Source organism: Notamacropus eugenii, chromosome 3 (assembly GCF_028372415.1).
Source record: "Notamacropus eugenii isolate mMacEug1 chromosome 3, mMacEug1.pri_v2, whole genome shotgun sequence".
NCBI classification, from domain to species: Eukaryota; Metazoa; Chordata; class Mammalia; order Diprotodontia; family Macropodidae; genus Notamacropus; species Notamacropus eugenii.
In genome coordinates, this window is record NC_092874.1 from 292,461,597 (window position 1) to 292,477,999 (window position 16,403).

Below are 16,403 nucleotides of genomic sequence, written 5' to 3' on the forward strand. Positions count from 1 at the left end.
CTCTTGGTGCCCTTGGGAAACCAGAGGGGCCATTTGTGCTCCTCTCAAGGCCCTCCTCTGACAGCTGTGAAAGATAATGCCTGTACAGGGAGGAAGGGGATTGTTTAATCTCCCTGTCAGTCAGTGGCTGGGCTGAAACTAGAACCAAGGAAGGCGCTAGTGGCCAGAAAACAAGGAGGCCTGATCCACATCCCCCCAAGGGACCTCAGGCCCAGGACATCCTCATTTAGGATTCAGGATGGTTAACTCTTTGTGACTTTATTAAAGAATGATATTTGATGGGAAGGCCGGATTTAATAGGATTTAATTTAATAATAAATAATTAATTTAATAGGCTAGCAATTCTAGCCCTAGGCCAGGAGAAAAGGGATAGCTTCCCAAATTGCCTTGCACCGACTGATAAGAAAGAGCCTCAGGGCAGTGTTGTCTGGAGTGGGGGCTGTGGCCTGACCCCCTAGGAGGTGTGATAAATCTCAAGGGTGCAGAGATGGGTGGGGCTGCCCTTCTCTGTGACAGGGCCACACTTCCCCTGCACCATTACAAGGCAGTGTTCACCTGCTCCCAGATGTCATTAAGCTCCCACCTCCCCACCCACCTCCCACTTGTCCTGGCGAATCCCACGCCCCAGCCTCCCCTTTACCTTGTAGCAAGTAAGTAGTTTGGTGTTTTGAAGACCACTGCCTTGCAGAGCCCCAGGAGGCCTGGGCCTTAAAGCCAGGAGGACCCTGGGGTCATGCATCTACAAAGTGCCTACAGTGTACCAGGCCCCTACCCTCCAGGAGCTCACACTATTATGAGGGAGACAGCTTGTAAATAAGTGTGAAGATGGAAGGACAAAAGTTATCTGAGAGGAGAAGGTAGCAGCAGTGGAAGAGACAGGGAACAGTCTCTAGAGGCCATCGATTCCAGGCCCCCTCCCCCCCATTTCACAGATGAGGAAACTGAGGCCCAGAAAGGTTAAGTGACTACCTAAGGTGAGACTGGAGATGCAGGGCCTGGATTTGTACCTGCACCTCTGATGGGAGCAGTGGGGAACAGGAAGAATCTCGGCTCCAGGCCTCTCTGGGCTCTCCCACGCAGTGACTTTGTGACCCTAGAGGTATCACCTTCCCCTCTTGGAGCCCCCTCCGGCTCCAGAGCCATAGGTTTGCCACTGACGACTGCATTTTCATTGCATTTTACATATATCATCCCACTGGATTCTCACTATAGCCTGGGGAGCTGAGTACTACAATTCCCTGTTTTACAGATGAGGAAACAGACCAAGAAAGGTCAAACCCAGGCTTGTGCCTGAGGCAGGATTCTCACTCGGGTCTGCCTGATCTCAGGTTCCATACTGTCCACCACATCCCTACCACATCACTGCCCACCTACTGGGAGTCCTGACTTGGCCCCATCCCTCTTCTGGCCACCCCAGGCCTGTAGATCTGAGTTCCTGGAGGGACCTGCCCGCCCACCTGCCTTCTCTCCTGGGGGGTTCCCACCATCTGCTTGCTTCCCCCCTTGTGGTCAGGAGCTGAACCGGACATGCCGAGCTATGCAGCAGCGAGTCCTCGAGTTGATCCCTCGGGTCCTCAACGAGCAGCTGACTGAGGAGCTGCTCATCGTCAATGACAACCTCAACAACGTGTTCCTTCGCCATGAACGGTAGCCCTGACCCTGCCTGAGCCCTTCGCCCTCCTCCTCCACCAGGGTGGACTCCATAGCATCTCTCTCTGGACAGAGCCAGACTAAGAGTAAAATAGGGGCTTAGAGTTAAAACATACAGGCTGAAAGAAGGCGTGCCTCCAGGACCTATGCTCCAAGAGCTCAGGGTGCTACAGGGCTTCTCTGCCAAGCTGGGGACAGCTGGGAATATCTCCCTGAGAAATCCAGGATGAAAAGAGACCTGAGCCCCCACCCCCTAGATCATCTCCTTAGTATACCAGTCCAAAAGGGCAAGCTGGTACAGGGACTACAAACCCTGCTAGATCAGAAGATTTAGGGGGCTTGGGTCATCAGGTCATCACAGGGCTTCCCTGGGACCAGTATATGGAAGACCCAGAGAGGCAGCTTTCAGTACCATATAAGGGATGAAACATTTTCTCCAAATGACACTGTCCCAAAACAGCTTGGACTGCCTCAAGAGGCCCATTCATCCAATCTTCAGGAGCTGCCCTCCAGCTCAGGGGTTCTGGGATTCTGGGACTGAGGTGACATAAGTGCCAGCCCTGAACCCCCTCTCTGTTTCCTCGCAGGTTTGAGCGGTTCCGAACAGGCCAGCATAACAAGGTAAGACACTGGGAAGAGACCCATTCAATCCCATGGGAAGTCCCCATTGATCCCACCTTGTATAGAGCCCCATGTGCTAACAGTGCCATCCATGTCAATGGCATGCCTCTGCTTAGCACCAACAACCCCCTTCACACACCCGGTGCTCCAGTCAGTCAGACTTTCCTACCTTTACTCACACATGACCCTCCCTCCATCTCCCACTCCCACACCTTTGCCCCCACACTACAGACATGTCCTCCTGTCCTCCAGACCTTTTGAAAGTATTTGTTTCTTTCAAAATTAAGCTTAGGGGCCACTTTCTACATATGACCCCCCAGATTGTTAGTGACCTTCCTCCCACTGGCCCCCAACCCAGATTACCTTGTATTTGTTCTATACACACATTCTTATATCTTTCCAGGCTGTCTCCAGTTAGAGGCCAGGGGTGGTTTCATTTCTGTCCTTAAAAACTAGCACAATTCCCCAACAGGTGATAATAAGTGCTGATCCGCTGAGTAACTAATAAATCAGTCAGCAAATACTGAGTGAGCACCTACTATGTGCCAGCCCGTATGCATGTGTAGAGGCTACAAAGAAAATGCACAAACAGCCCCCACCCTCAGGGGTTCCCATTCCAGGGAGGGGGGGATAATAACATAGAAATCATTATATACAAGATAATTAAAAAGTGAGTGAAGAGCCTCCAGTCAGAACTGGAGGGACCTGCAGCTGTAAATGGAGCAGGAGAGCCAAGGAGGCTCCTCATCCCCATCCAGCCTGGGAAGCCAGTGGGGCAGGCAGCCCCTAAAGCCCATGCTCTGGGACCATGGACAGGTGCCTTCAGAAGGTGAGAATAACTGGGCTTCCCTCTTGAAGGTCCCGAGTGAGGGGGAGCCAGCGACCAATCTGATTGATCTCAGCAGCTCCGGTTCTGCCCCCGAGGGGCACCAGCCCGAAGCCCCCAAAAACCTCTCCTCTCAACTCGCGGGGATGAGTAAGTGAGCGAGGGATTCTGGGGAAGAGCATCTGAATTGGGATCATGGTAGTGCGCCCTCTTCCTGTTGGACACTCAGCTTCAAGTGGAGTGGGAGCCCCCCAGGCTGGCTGCCACCTTCCCAGTTTCTCAGCAGTGGGCAGAGAGCTCAGCAGCCCCAGGGCAGCGCCTGCAAACTCTGGCCCAGGCCCTCCAGAGGAGTAGGGACGTTAGGTACTGTCCGTCCTGAGGACCCAACAGTCAGCACTGGCTGGGTGCTGGGCTGCTGGCCCAACCAGCTCCTTGTAGCATGCTCCACTACATGACACTCCCAGGGACACAGCGAGCTTGAAGCATGAACCCCAAGAAGTGCCCCATAGCCCCAATCTAGGAGCCTTGGCCAACTCTTCTTGCATTGCTGGTCTTGAGGAAGCCTCAGAGGAGAGCCCTGGGCATGGCCCCACTGCTCCTGGTTGTGGGACCACGGGAAAATGGTTCCTTCCCCCTCCCAACTCTTGTAGCTCAAAAATGGAATGATTCCTCCAGACCTATGAGATCTGCTCCCATCTCCATGCCGTTGCATTGGCTGTGCCTTGTGCCTAGAATGCCCTCCCTTTTCATCCTCTCCCCCATCTCATAGACTTCTTCTCTTCTTCCAAGACAGCTCAAGCTGTACCATCTACCCCACTGTTGGGGAAGCAGCAAGGTGGCACCAATGACTGGGCCTGGGTCTAGCTCAAATCCAGCCTTGGGCACTCAGCTGTGTGACCCAAGACAAACCAAGTGTGGTCCCTTCCCTCTCTCAGGCAAAGATCCTGAGATGCCAGTGCCCTCCTTTCCAAACTTCCTAGCATTCTTGGTATTTGTTTTTTAGATACTTCATGGGTGCCTGCCATTGTCCCCCCATTGGGAGGCTAGCTTCCTGAGGGGCCTGAGATAGCAGGCGTTTTATCAGTGCCCTTTGACTGCCTGACCTTTCTCCTGCAGACCTTGGCTCCAGCAGTGTCAGCGCCACACTGGAGTCGCTGAACACCTCAGGAAAAATGGAAGACGAGTTTGACATGTTCGCTTTGACTCGAGGAAGCTCGCTGGCAGATCAGCGAAAGGAGTGAGTGGGGGAGTTGGAAGGGGGTGGTCCTCCCCCCATCCTGGCTGCCCCATGTGCTTTGGTCCTTGGTACCTGCTTTTCAGTCAGGCCCAGGCACTATGTGTACCTGCTTGCTTAGCCCCCAAGGTCCAGGCAGGGAATCTGCCCCAAGTCTGGCATCCACAGGGATACCACCAGGTCTGGAGCAAGAAGGTCTGAGTCCTAGTACTACCAGCCAGAGCCTGTAAAAGGAATAGGCAACCTCTGTGATCCCCTAGCATCCCCCGGGGCACTTCCAGTCCTCAGCCCTCTTGTCCTACCAGCATGTTACACCAGATCCCTCAGCTCCAAAGGAAGCTTGCCTCTTGGGCCTCAGTTTCCTCATCTGTAAAATAAGGTGATTGGACTTGGTGGCCTTCAAGGGCCTGCCTGCTTTAGACTTCAGATCCTATAAGTGGGCCTGAGAGCTCTCCAACCTCTTTGGGTCCCACTTTCCTTCTCTATAGAATGAGTGGCCTGAATTCCCTTCCTGTTCTGGATCTGAGATCCTGTGCTGTGTGACCTGACTGTGAAGGGTCACGCCAAGAGTCTCCAGCTACCTCCATGGCTAGGGGAGGCTGTCATGGGTGACAAAATGTTCCTGTAGACAAATCCAAGGGGGCTCTCCTGGCCACCTCTCAGAGGGAGAGAGGGCAGAAGGGAAGTATAGCCTAAGCCCTGGGCCCCCTGCCCTTTGAGGGCTCTTGGGAAATCCTCAGGGCTTTGCCTTCCCCCAGAAGGTGCCATTGATCTGCAGTAGTGAGCCTGCCCTAGAGCACCTGCTTCTCTGCAAGATGTTATCAACATAAATGGGCATTAGCCTGAGTGCCTGCCCTAGAGCAGGCCCACTCTCCCTCACCCTGCTCAGGGTTGACTCCCGATGCCCTCACCCTTACCCCCATGTTGTCATGGGTATAGTAAGCAGTCATTTTGTTCTTAAGGTTGCCTTTTCCCTCAGGGCCTAGCTGTGGGTGGCCCATGGGACCCTTCAAACAGAGAGGAGGAGCTCTGAACCAGGAAAGAGATTCATCCCAAGAGGCTAGCCACAGGCTCAGCAACCAGCCCAGGGCATCAAGACCCTGGGAGATCTCTGTGATGGTCTTTGGGACCTTTCCCAAAGGGGGCCAATTGGGCCTCCCTGCTTTAATCCCAAGATGGCAGTGGTCTGTGGTCCTGCTCATAGCATAGACCTGGGCTGCTGACCACAGCATCTCCTGGGTTAGAATGAACTTCAGAGGTCATGTGGTCCAGAGGGCCTTCCTTCAACATCCCCAGCAGGTGGCTGGCTGGCCTTCAGGGGGAACCTCCAGAAGTAAGGAACTCCCCTGGTGAGGTGGGAAGAGGCCCACCTTAGTCACAGAGGCCAAGTTAACCTGGGCAGTCACTTAATTAAGCTTGTGTGTGGGAGGATGGGGGGAGGAAGGTTCAGACAAGATGATCTCTGATCTCTTCCAATTCCAAACTTCAGTTCTTGGGGTCCTGAGGCCCTCCCCGTCTTGGGCCTCATTGCTGGATGACTTTGGACAAGTCCCTTCAGCTCTGCTCAGTGAGGTTCTCCGAGGCTCTTTCCAACCCCCTATCTTTGGTTCTTTGTCTGCGCCTGCTCCATTTTGGACTTGCGCACTCAATCTGATTGTTGGGAAGGTTTTCTAATGTGTACTGGCCTCTTTCTCCTTCCTACAGCTTCAGCCCACAGCTCCCAGTTCTATCTGCTGGGGCCTAGCAGAATTCATTGGCAAATGCTTTGGGGTTCTCAAAGTGGTAGCAGGGATGGGCTTGCACTCGGCCCTGTGTGCAAATTTGCCCATTGCCTTGGCATCTGTAGTGAGATGGTAGCCAGGAAGTGCAGGGTAGTGAATTTGGTGAAAAGCAGGGCATGGACCACAGAAGTCAGTCTCCTTAGTGCTGGGCTCTGGACAGCCAAGCTAACAGCTGGACTGTAGAATTCCTGACCCTGGGAGTGCACTAGCAGGCCAGAGTGCCTTTCTCACACTTTGCTGTCTGTATCTTGGTCTGGGAGCAGAGCTGGGCAGCCCACAAAGCTCCCTGCTTTCCCGGAGACTGACTGAGCCGGGACTAGCAAACAACATGGAAGGAGTCTCTTGGCCTGTTTGAGAATCAAGGCCATTCCTTGGGAGCAGTGCCTTGGGTTCAATTGCCTGTTCCCAGACCTGCTGGGATCTCTCCTGTCTTCTTCTCAGGGTCAACCCTATCTGGACTGGCACAGATCTGGGGCTTTTAAAGCCTGTAACACTCCCCTCCAAAAAAAAAGCTGATGTGATTTAGGGTGCATTCAAAGAGGCGCCAGGCCTAGAATAGAAAGGCATTATGGAAGAAGGGGTGGAGAGCTGGCCTCAGTCAGGAAGACCCAGGTTCAAGTCCTGCCTGACCCACGCTGACTGTGACCCTGGAAAAGAATCTTCATGCCTCTGGGCCTCAGTTTCCTCATCTGTTAAATGGCAGGGTTGAACTTGGCCTCTGTTGGGACTCAAGAGTCTGATTTAACATTGATCGAAGGAAAAGCTTTGCTCAATGGCCTGAGTTACCCCAGTGGGGGAGAGGGAATGGGCATTACCTCTCACTTGGGGTCCCCCAGTGAATGCCGGTGGTCTGTTGGCAAGGATGACCCAAATGGGCTGTTTCTGTTCGGGCAGCCCCAGAAGTCTCTTCCGTCCCAGAGGTTGGTGATTCCAGGGCTCCTCATGCCTGACTGTTCACCTTGCCTTGTCCTCATCCTGGTCTGAAGCTCATTTCTGACCTCCAGCCTGCCCTGACTCATGGTCTCTGTTTTCTGTATTTTTTCTTGCCTGTCCAGCCCCTCCCCCCAGCCTGGCCTTAGCCTTCACTCCATCATCTTGAAGACAGTATGACTGATTGATTGCTGCCCTACCTCCTAGGCTCAATGCCCCAACTTTCAGCCAGCCCCACTTCTCCCTATGCCACCACCTCTACCCAGGGTCACATCATTGGGAGGAAGCACTGGCTCCTTGACAGACCTGGGGACAGTGGTGGGGAGTAGGGCCCCTCTAAAGGTAGGGGAGTTTTTACCAGCCTTCTAAAGCCCTGATTTCTGCTACCATGGAATGGAGGAAATATGGAAGAAACCTGACCTGTCGCTCATGCTCCTGTCCCCCATCCCCCTAATGGACCCATTGGCTGGCTTGTGCTTGGGAGGGGAAGCGCATGCCCTATATATCTGGCAGGGCCCAGGAGATTTTTCTGCCTAAGGAGCATCTGCTATTTATTCCCTGCACTCAGCCCCGTGGCCTGCAGCAGCTGAAGCTCATCTCTCTGCTTGTGCATGGGCATGTGGGCCCAGCAGTGCTGGAGGCACCTGAGGCCCTTCCTACCTTTCTTGCTCATTAGCAGCCTGGTGGCTGCACTCTACTTCATCCTGCATGCCATCGCGTATGGCGGCCCCTTCACCGACAAGGACTTCTTTGACAAGTTTGACCGCAGATGGCCCAGGCCCTCGGCTTTCAACCACACTAGGAGGCTGTGATTCTCCTCTCTCGCCCATCCCTGCCTTCCTTGGCCACTAAAGGCAGCCTGCCCACGGTCCTGAGGATCCCCAACCACCATGGCCTCCCTCTCCCCTGAGAAGTGATGTGCGTACAGTGTGCACCCTCCCCTGCTGGGACAGCAGCCTGGAGCAGATGGAGAAGGCAGGAGCAACAAGGGGGCAGGTTGCACAGTAGGTGTGCTTCTCGATGAACAGTGAGGGTGCAGGGCACATAGTAGTATTGAGGAGGGTGGAAAGGGAATAAGAGTGTGTTCCTTGGTGGATAGCAAGGGCACAGGGCTCACAATAGATGTGAGGAGGGTGGGGAGGAAATGATATGCTGCTTGATGAATAGCTGGGGCATGGGGCGCACAGTAGGTCCACGTCTTGGTTAACAGTGAGGCTTGTAGGGAACACAGTCAGTGTGCTTGTTGGTGAACTGATGTCTGCCTTTCTAAAGGGAAGGCAAGTCCTGCAACCCCTTCAGCATGAGCGTCTGCAGGCACTGGCTACAGGTCTCTTTTCTCTGTCTGGACTAGAGGAAGTGTGGTCTAGCAGGAAGAGCCGTGGGCTAAAAGTGCCAGCTCAGCCTCCCTTTTCTCTGCTGTAAAACGAGCTGAGCCTCAGTGACTTGGCCAGTCACCTCTAGTCCAGCCCTCATTTGACAACTGAGGAAATTGAGGCCTGGAGAGGTTGGGATTGATTTGCCTAACTGACATCCCAGAGGTAAAATGCATTGTGGTTGTCAGGACAGGCAGCAAGAATCCCAGCAGTAGTTCTTTGGTGAGTTCTTTCTCAATGACCTTGGCTGGGATTTGAGGATAACTTATTTGCAAGGCTCCTTTAAGATCAGAATGAACTCAGCTGTGCCTGGGAGCCAGGAGTGTTTAACTTGATCTGGTAGTCACAGGGTCACTCAGAGTGTTGGGTTGTGTAGGTCGTGTGTCGGTTGTGTCCAGAGGCTCACGTAGATCAGCCACAGCCCACCCAATCTGCCCAGAACTGGACTGTGGCCTGCTCTTCACTGGATGGAGTCTGCCTTTATCTGCCAGACACCTTCCAGTCTGGATTCCCCGAAATGCCAGGGAAGCTATATGGCCTTCTCCCACCCTGTAGTTACTTACACCCTGGCTCCCCCAGGGGCTTGCTCTCAGACACAACAGTGTCTGTCTTCTTCCTCATTTCCCTGTCCCCTGGAAGGCAGGGTCTCGGTCACCTCCCAGCCTCTGCCACACTTTCTCTGGCCCCCATCTGGAGAGGCTTGGATCTAGCCACCCCCTTAATGCTGCCAAGAGAATGGACTGACTCACCTCACTGGGGTGTGGAGGGAGGAAAATGGGAGTCACTCAGCACCCTGGGACTCAATCATGATAAAAACAATGACAGGAATTAGAGCAATGTTGTTATTCCTTTGGAAACTCCCAGGTGAGGCTGCTCCGTCTCCCAGGGCTGGACTCAAAGCAGGAAGACATGATTTAGAATCCTGCGTCAGACATGCTTCCTAGCTGGGTGACCCCAGGCACATCGCTTCGCTCTCTGCTGCCTCAGTTCCCTCATCTGTAAAATGGGGACAATAGTGACACCTGCCTCTCAGGTCCCAACTCAGATCCCACCTTCTACAGGAAACATTTCCCTGTTCGTCTTTGTTCTCCCCTCTGTAGCTTGTTGGTATAGATTTGCTTGCATGAGCCTGTGAGCTTCTCAAGGGCAGGGACTGTCTCTTACCTCTTTTTGCGTCTCCAGCTCCTGGCACATAGTAGGCGCTTAACAAATGTTTACTGACTGACTGATGGATGCTGCCAGGCCTCTTGTTGCCTTCTAGGTCCTAATAATGACGTAGGTAACATCTGTCTGTCACCTAAGGGTTCACTAAGACCTCTACGTACACATCTGCCTTTGAACCTGGCAGTAACTCTCTGAAGTTGTAGCGTTTTGCAGATGAGGAAACAGGTAAGTGGCCCATGGCCACAGCTTAAATCAGGATCAGCCATGAGGTCTGACCCCAGGCCCTCCTGCCTCCACCTCCAGTCCCCTGCTGAGCCAGCCTCTGTGATCTTCACCCCTGGGTCCTGCCCCGGAGCGGTAGGGGACCACTGATGCCATCCAGTCCATCATTTGGCAGATAAGGAAAGTGCCTTGCTTTGTGCAAGGTCACCCTGCTCCTCAGGGAGTCCATCCCTCTGACCCTGGGCAGAGTCCCAGTGGGTCAGTGCTGAGGAGGCACGTGATGAAGGGAATGGGAACAATGATGTAGATGAAATGGAGGTAAATGGTGGAACCAGAGGAGGAGCAGGGGAGTATAGTGCCTGCTGTGTGCCTGGCACTCTGCTAAATGCTTTCCCACAACACTGGGAGGTGGACACTATTGTGATCCCCATTTTACAGATGAGAAACTGAGGCAAACAGGGTTAAATGACTTGCCCAGGGTCACCCAGCTAATAGTCATCAAGAGTTGGAATTTGAACTCGGGTCTTCCTGACTCCAGGCCCAACACTCAGTGCTGTGGCACCCTCTAGCAGCCTTAGTGGGGCTAACCTCCTGTGTTGGCCCCCCGAATACGCAGGATGAGAAGACCTTGCTCTGGTAGGTCCTTTGATGGGTTGTGGGCCCAGGGGCAGCAGAGCTGGATATGAGACCAAGGTTTGGCCCCGGCCCTTCTGCTTCCCTGTTGATGTTGTTCATTCTTCATTCTCGAAGAGACCTGATGGCATCATGAGGGTGACCTGTGAGCCCCCGGCCAAGCCCCCCAACCTCTGTGGACCTGTTTAGTACTCTATAAAATAAGGAAAGTGGTCCTGTGACTTGTACTCTACTCCGCACCAGTAGCAGCACACCCCCCACAGGTGCAGATTGCAGCTCCTCTGTCTTCCCAGCCTCTGTGATTCTTCTTGGGACCTTCCAGCAATAGGTGTCCAGTCCTGTGGCCAGAGAGAAGGCAGCCTCCTCCGGGCCCAACGGGCTGGGTCAGGCTGGTTCTGGAGGCCATCTGAGCTTGTCCTGCAGAGGAGGCTCCATGGTTTACAGGTGTTGTTGCTGAAAGAGCCTGAGTGGAAGAATTGGGGTCCACAGGTCAAGGTTCCCCAGGACCAACGTCCTGTCACTGGTTGCTTTGTGAATATGAGGCTCTGGGGCCAGGTCGAGGTGGGTGGCAGCCCGCAGCTGGATGAATCGGTTAATGACGAGCATTTATTAACATCCTGAGAACACAGAACATAAGTCAAGCCCTGCTCTCAGGGGGAGCCAGCAGAGCCAGGGACCAGGGCAGAGCTGATGGGATGGCAGGTGGGAGAGAGGCTGGGCCAGGAGTGGCCGCTGGCAATGGGGTCTGAGGGGAAGCCTCCATCTGTGTCCTCCCCTCTCTTTCCAGCCACAGGTCAGACGTGTATGAATATTGTCTCCCCTGGGTGGCTGGCGCTATCTTTATTCCCATTTTACAGGTTAAGAGAGAAGGGACTTGCCTAGGGTCTCCATGCTAATAAGTGTCTGGGGCAGAATTTAGACTTCCTGCCTCCAGACATCCCAGTGGGTGAGGACTGGGTCTGGTTCCATTTTGCAGAGGAAGGAGGTGAGGCCCAGGAAGACACAGGCTGAGGCAATCCATACCCCACACCCACAGGTCTTACATCAGCTGAGATTGTGTGGGCCCCTGTGGCACCTTCCCTGGCTCATGTCACCCTCATTTCCCAGCCTGGGCTTAGCTTCATCCTGAACCACCCCATTTGTCTCTTTCAGAGTCAAGTATGAAGCCCCTCAGGCCAAGGATGGACTGGCGGGAGCCCTGGATGCCCGGCAGCAGAGCACTGGAGCAGTAAGTACAGATGCAAAACCCAAACAGCCCCTATGCACAGAAAGCTTGTGTTCTCCTGGATCTCCGGGATCACTGGCTGATCACAGATAGGACAGGATGGCCAAGTGGGGAGGTCACAGGACACTGACAAGTTGTGTGACCCTGAGTGAGTCCCCTCAGCTCTCTGGGCCTCGGGTTCCTCATCTTTAAAATGGGGAGATTAGACTCCTTAGTTCCCAGAATTCCATCCCTAAACTGAGGATTCTGTGAGGAAGCCTTGGGCTAGAACTCAGGGCCAGATGTGCTGGTGCCAATCACGCCTTCATGTGAGCCATACTCGGGCCTGGGGCCCACCAGGCAGGCCCCCACTTTCTGTGTCCCAGCCCTAGCTCATTAAGAGAGCAAACTGAGGCATGTTTTCTTGCTCTGAGTAGGGGAGGCTGGGGAGGAGACAGGGTTAGCTCAACTCAATTCACCATCTGGGGAAAGGGCCAAGGACACGTGGGACACCAGCGTCAGCTGGGCAGACCCTTTCATCTTACAAGGGAGGAAACAGAAACCAAGGGAACAGCTGTTAGTGGCAGGACCCAGATGAGAAGCATCATGGCAGAATATGTGAGGCATTCAGTGACTTGCCCAGACTCACCCAGCTCGGTACAGTAGAGAATGTCCAGACTGAATCAAGCACCCAGACATGTGGTTCAAGCCACAAGGGGATTGGGGTGCGAGCAGTATCTTGGGTGTTGGGTGTGGGGGCACAGTCATGGTGGGCGTGGCAGATTTCATAAAAGGAAGAATCCCAGGCATTCTTACGGTTTCTTAATGAAACCTGTGTTACCATTCCTGTTTGAAGGACCCTCATAATTCCTAAAAGGAAATCATATTGGTGATTTCTGTTGTGGGGGGAGGGTGATGATAGCTCTTCAAAAGGTGGTAAGCATCCTGTCACTAAAAGTATTCAAGCAGAGAGGTTGTCCATAACCACTCATGGAGATTATGAGAAGAGAGCAGAAGACTGGACGAAATGACCTCTGGGATTGTGTCAAAGTTCGCATCAGCCTGGGCTCATTCAGAGCCTGCCAGCCCCAGAATTTATGTACTGTGTCCCAAAAGCCTATGAGCTCACTTCTCGGAGCCATTTGAATCCTTGGACCAAGACACTCACTGTTCAGAGCTTGAGACATCCTCTGTGAAGGGGCCAGGGGATGGCGCAGCCCCCTCTCCTCCACCCCCTTATCCCGTTCCTTAAAAATCAGTAAGGTGTCTTGAATCACTCTCCCCATAGGGGAGGACTTGTGTTTCCTGGGGATCCCTAGCCCATTGTCTGCCCTGTGGCAGCAGCCTTCAGTGCTCATTTTCTCAACTAGATGGAAGGCAGCAATGAGGAGGCCTTCAGCGCCTGGATGACGAATCAGGGAATGGTGAGACTGGGCTGGGAGAGCCCAGGGTAAGGGAGCTTTTGGGGGCATGGCCAGGCAAAGAAGCAGCAAAGGGACAGAGAGCCCACAGCAGCCTCCTCTCATCTGGGCATGCCTATGCTGCTCTTCTGCCAGCTGGGAAGGCGGGTGCAGGCTGCCCAAGGGTTCAGGCTGCTGGTCACTGCTGCCGCTGGATAAGGCTCTTCTGCTTCTGCCTCTGCAGACCTGGGCTTCTGGGGCTTCCTCGGGGGTAGGCCTAGGCTACCTGGGAGTAGCCCTGGGGAGAGCTTTCTCCCTGGGTGGGGCTTTCAAGGACAGTAGGGCTGGAAGGGCCCCTGTGGCCGATGGTGCCCAGGACAGCCCCTGCTGCTCAGCTCCAATCCTTTGTGCCTTCTGCCCTGGGGAGTTTTCTGAACCATTCTGGGGTGATGGTGTGATGGCCCATGGAGGGGATAGTGCTTGGCGATTATCGGAGCCTGGGGATGATGAGGGCTTGGTTGAGAACAAGTGATCTCTGTATGTGTGTGTCTGTGTATGTCTCTCTCCTCCCTTTCTCCCTCTCTCTCTGAGTCTTTTGCTGAATGTCCCCATTCATCACTATCTCTCCTTCCTCCATCTCTCCCTCTCCATCCTTCTCTCTGCCTGTCTTCCTTTTTTCCCTCTCTCCTTACCTCACTTGCCCTTGCCATCCCAATCCATAGTGTCTCTCTCTCTCTCTCTCTCATCTCTCTCTCTCTCTCTCTCTCTCTCTCTCCCTCTCTCTCCTCCTGCTTCTCTCCTTTGTTCTCTCCCTCTGCCCCCTACTTTGCCTCTCTGTCCTCTCTCTCTGTCCTCTCTTCCTTCCCTCCCTCTCTTCTTTCCTTTCTGTCTTTCCCCTCTCCCCTTTCTCTCCATTATTTCCTAGCCATGGTTTATGAAGAAAGGCCGGCCCCTTCATAGCTCCTTGCCGTCTCTCCTGTGCAGCAGCCATTGGCTGTGGACATGCAGCTAACCTTTGTTTTTCCTGGTCATAATGCTTCCATCCCTTCTAGCCCCATGTCAGATCCCATTGTGAGCTCTGAACCTTCAGAAGCAGATATGGGAAGGCAGAGAGTCTGTTTGTGGTGTCCCTGTCAGAGAACCGGCAGCCAGAGGTGGGGTGGCCATTACACATAAGCTGCAATTGGTGTGGGGGCTCACCCCTTTGGCCAACAGCCCCTCAGCCTGAAGGGAGCACCCTGGAGGAGAAGGGGTCTTCCCCACTGGCCTACACTGGGCTTGGGCTGCCACTCCCTGTCTGTCTCAAGACTCCCCAGGCCCAGCTTTCCATGGACACCCAGAAGCCCCCGACCATTTACTGCCAGGATCATGCCACACCCCATCCCATAACATTGTGAGCTGGAGGAAGAACTCCTCCAGGACCCTCCTGTGAACCTTATCCCAGCAGGGCTCTGACATGTCCTGGCTGAGGGCCCCTAGGCGGGTCACTTATCCTCTAGTCCAGTGGCACCAACCACAAATTAACATTATCTATGTTATATTGTAATTTTATTTATGTTCTTAAACACTCCTTAACCTGCTACTTCTTAACCTGGGTGGGCTTCCTCACTGTGTCTTGGGCAAACAACAACCCAACAGGAGACGGGAGCTCTAGACAAGTCTGAGTCTCCAAGTTGAAAGGGGTGCCAGCCTGGCTCCTTACCTGAGAGTGCCCAGGTGTCAGCATGCCCCAGGCCACCTGGCCAGTACACGGTAGGGCCAAGCCAGGGCCCAAGTGTCCTGTCTCAATCCCATGCTCTGACCAATGGACGGTGCTTTCAGGGTCACCCGCGGGGCCGTGGGCAAGAGACTTCTCAAGGGGCCATGGCTTATGCTCACATGTGTCTCTCTCCTTGTCCTCCAGATCCCAGTCACTCAGGCCTCCCTCATGGAGGACATTGAGCAGTGGCTCTCCACCGATGTGGTAAGTAGCCCCCACCCCTGAGTCAAGCCCCAAGTGTGTGGGCAGCAGAGCCTGAGGAGCCTCATCTTCTCCTCAGGGGCAGGACCACCAGCCCCCTGCCATTTCACCATGAGAAGGATAGGAGAACCCTTACCAGGCAGCTGAAGGAAAGGGCAGGCAGAGCAGGGAGAGCCTGAGGAGGTGGCTCATAGGATGCTGGGTCAGAGCGGGGCAGGGGAAGGGCTGGGTAGCTGCCTGTCAGGTGTGTAAGAGGGGAGGGGTGTGGAAGAAGACTGAAGGGAGGGGAAGGACCCATCTAATCCCACCCTTCCTTTTAAAGCTGAGGAAACTGAGGCCCAGACACATAAGGAGACAAGCAGACAGAGCCCTGTGGGGAGCCTCCCTTCAGGGGAGGTCTGCAGCCTAAGCAAGAGGGGCCACTTGACTTTACAGGGCAAAGGCTGGAAAGGGCTGGGAGACAGATTTCAGCTCTGGGGAAGGGGATATTTCCTGAGAGCCTCAGGGGGCTGTGGGCCCTCCTCTCTACCAGCACAGGCTAGGGGGGGAAGGGCATCAGATATATTGTTCACAAATGATTTGGACTAGAGGGCCCCCAGGCACCCGTGCCAACTCCAGGATTGAAGAGAAGGGGAGAAGGCAACAGGGCCCTTGCATTCCTCATACCCAGACTTCCAGGGCTCTCTGGTGCCAAGGCTCCATCCTCCCCTGGTGAAGTTGGCCTTGGGGTCTTGACTGAGACATAATGTTGAGCCCACCTCCTGCCCTGTCCCAAACCATCACATCCCTCTTCTCTTAACCAATCAGCCACGAAGTACAAAGAATGAAACAATCCTGCAGCCCAGTGAGCTTACATTGTAATGGGGTATAAATCTGTATTAAGTATAATCTGAATGTATAAATCTGAATGAAGAGTAAATATGTGTGAATATGCACACAGGATTTAGGGAGGGACAGCAGGGTGGACAGGTGAGGAGAAAGGCCATTACCAGCCCATCAGGCAAAGTCACAGAGGTGGAAGATGGCCCTTGGTGAGCAAGGAATAGAGAGGATGCTGGAAAGGGAGGTTGGGCCCAGGATGGGAAGGACTTTGAATATGAAACCAAAGAGTGTATGCCACGGGAGAGTGCAGGAAGAATCCTCCAGCATCCCCCGGGATCCAGGGAATGACTCCAGAGAAGGATGGGTGTCCTTATGGTCACTGGCTGTTGGCTCATCTTCTACCTCTCCCACTATTCCTTATTCTGGGCATCAGTGAAAGCTGGCCAAAGGGCTGAGGTGTCCCTAGGGAGGTAGTGAGGTCCCCGACACTGAAGGTCTTCAGGAAGAAGCCGGACACATGCTTGTAGGGGATGACGTGGCAGGGGCAGGGGGGGGGGGGGCTCCTCTATGTGCATGGGGGGTT

The 16,403-nt window shown here is 54.0% G+C and overlaps 1 protein-coding gene across 6 annotated transcripts in view; it reads left to right on the plus strand.

Moving 5' to 3' along the window:
- Positions 1-16,403, plus strand: part of TOM1 (target of myb1 membrane trafficking protein) — a 48,392-nt gene that overhangs the window by 30,279 nt on the left and 1,710 nt on the right. For 3 of the 6 annotated variants that reach the window (XM_072655866.1, XM_072655867.1, XM_072655871.1), the window contains 7 exons: positions 1,514-1,647; positions 2,238-2,271; positions 3,130-3,247; positions 4,214-4,334; positions 11,587-11,662; positions 13,009-13,062; positions 14,942-15,001. In XM_072655866.1, the coding sequence (XP_072511967.1) occupies positions 1,514-1,647; positions 2,238-2,271; positions 3,130-3,247; positions 4,214-4,334; positions 11,587-11,662; positions 13,009-13,062; positions 14,942-15,001 (597 nt within the window). The remainder of the gene's footprint in view (positions 1-1,513; positions 1,648-2,237; positions 2,272-3,129; positions 3,248-4,213; positions 4,335-11,586; positions 11,663-13,008; positions 13,063-14,941; positions 15,002-16,403) is intronic. The other 3 variants (XM_072655869.1, XM_072655870.1, XM_072655872.1) reach the window with 1 other exon arrangement.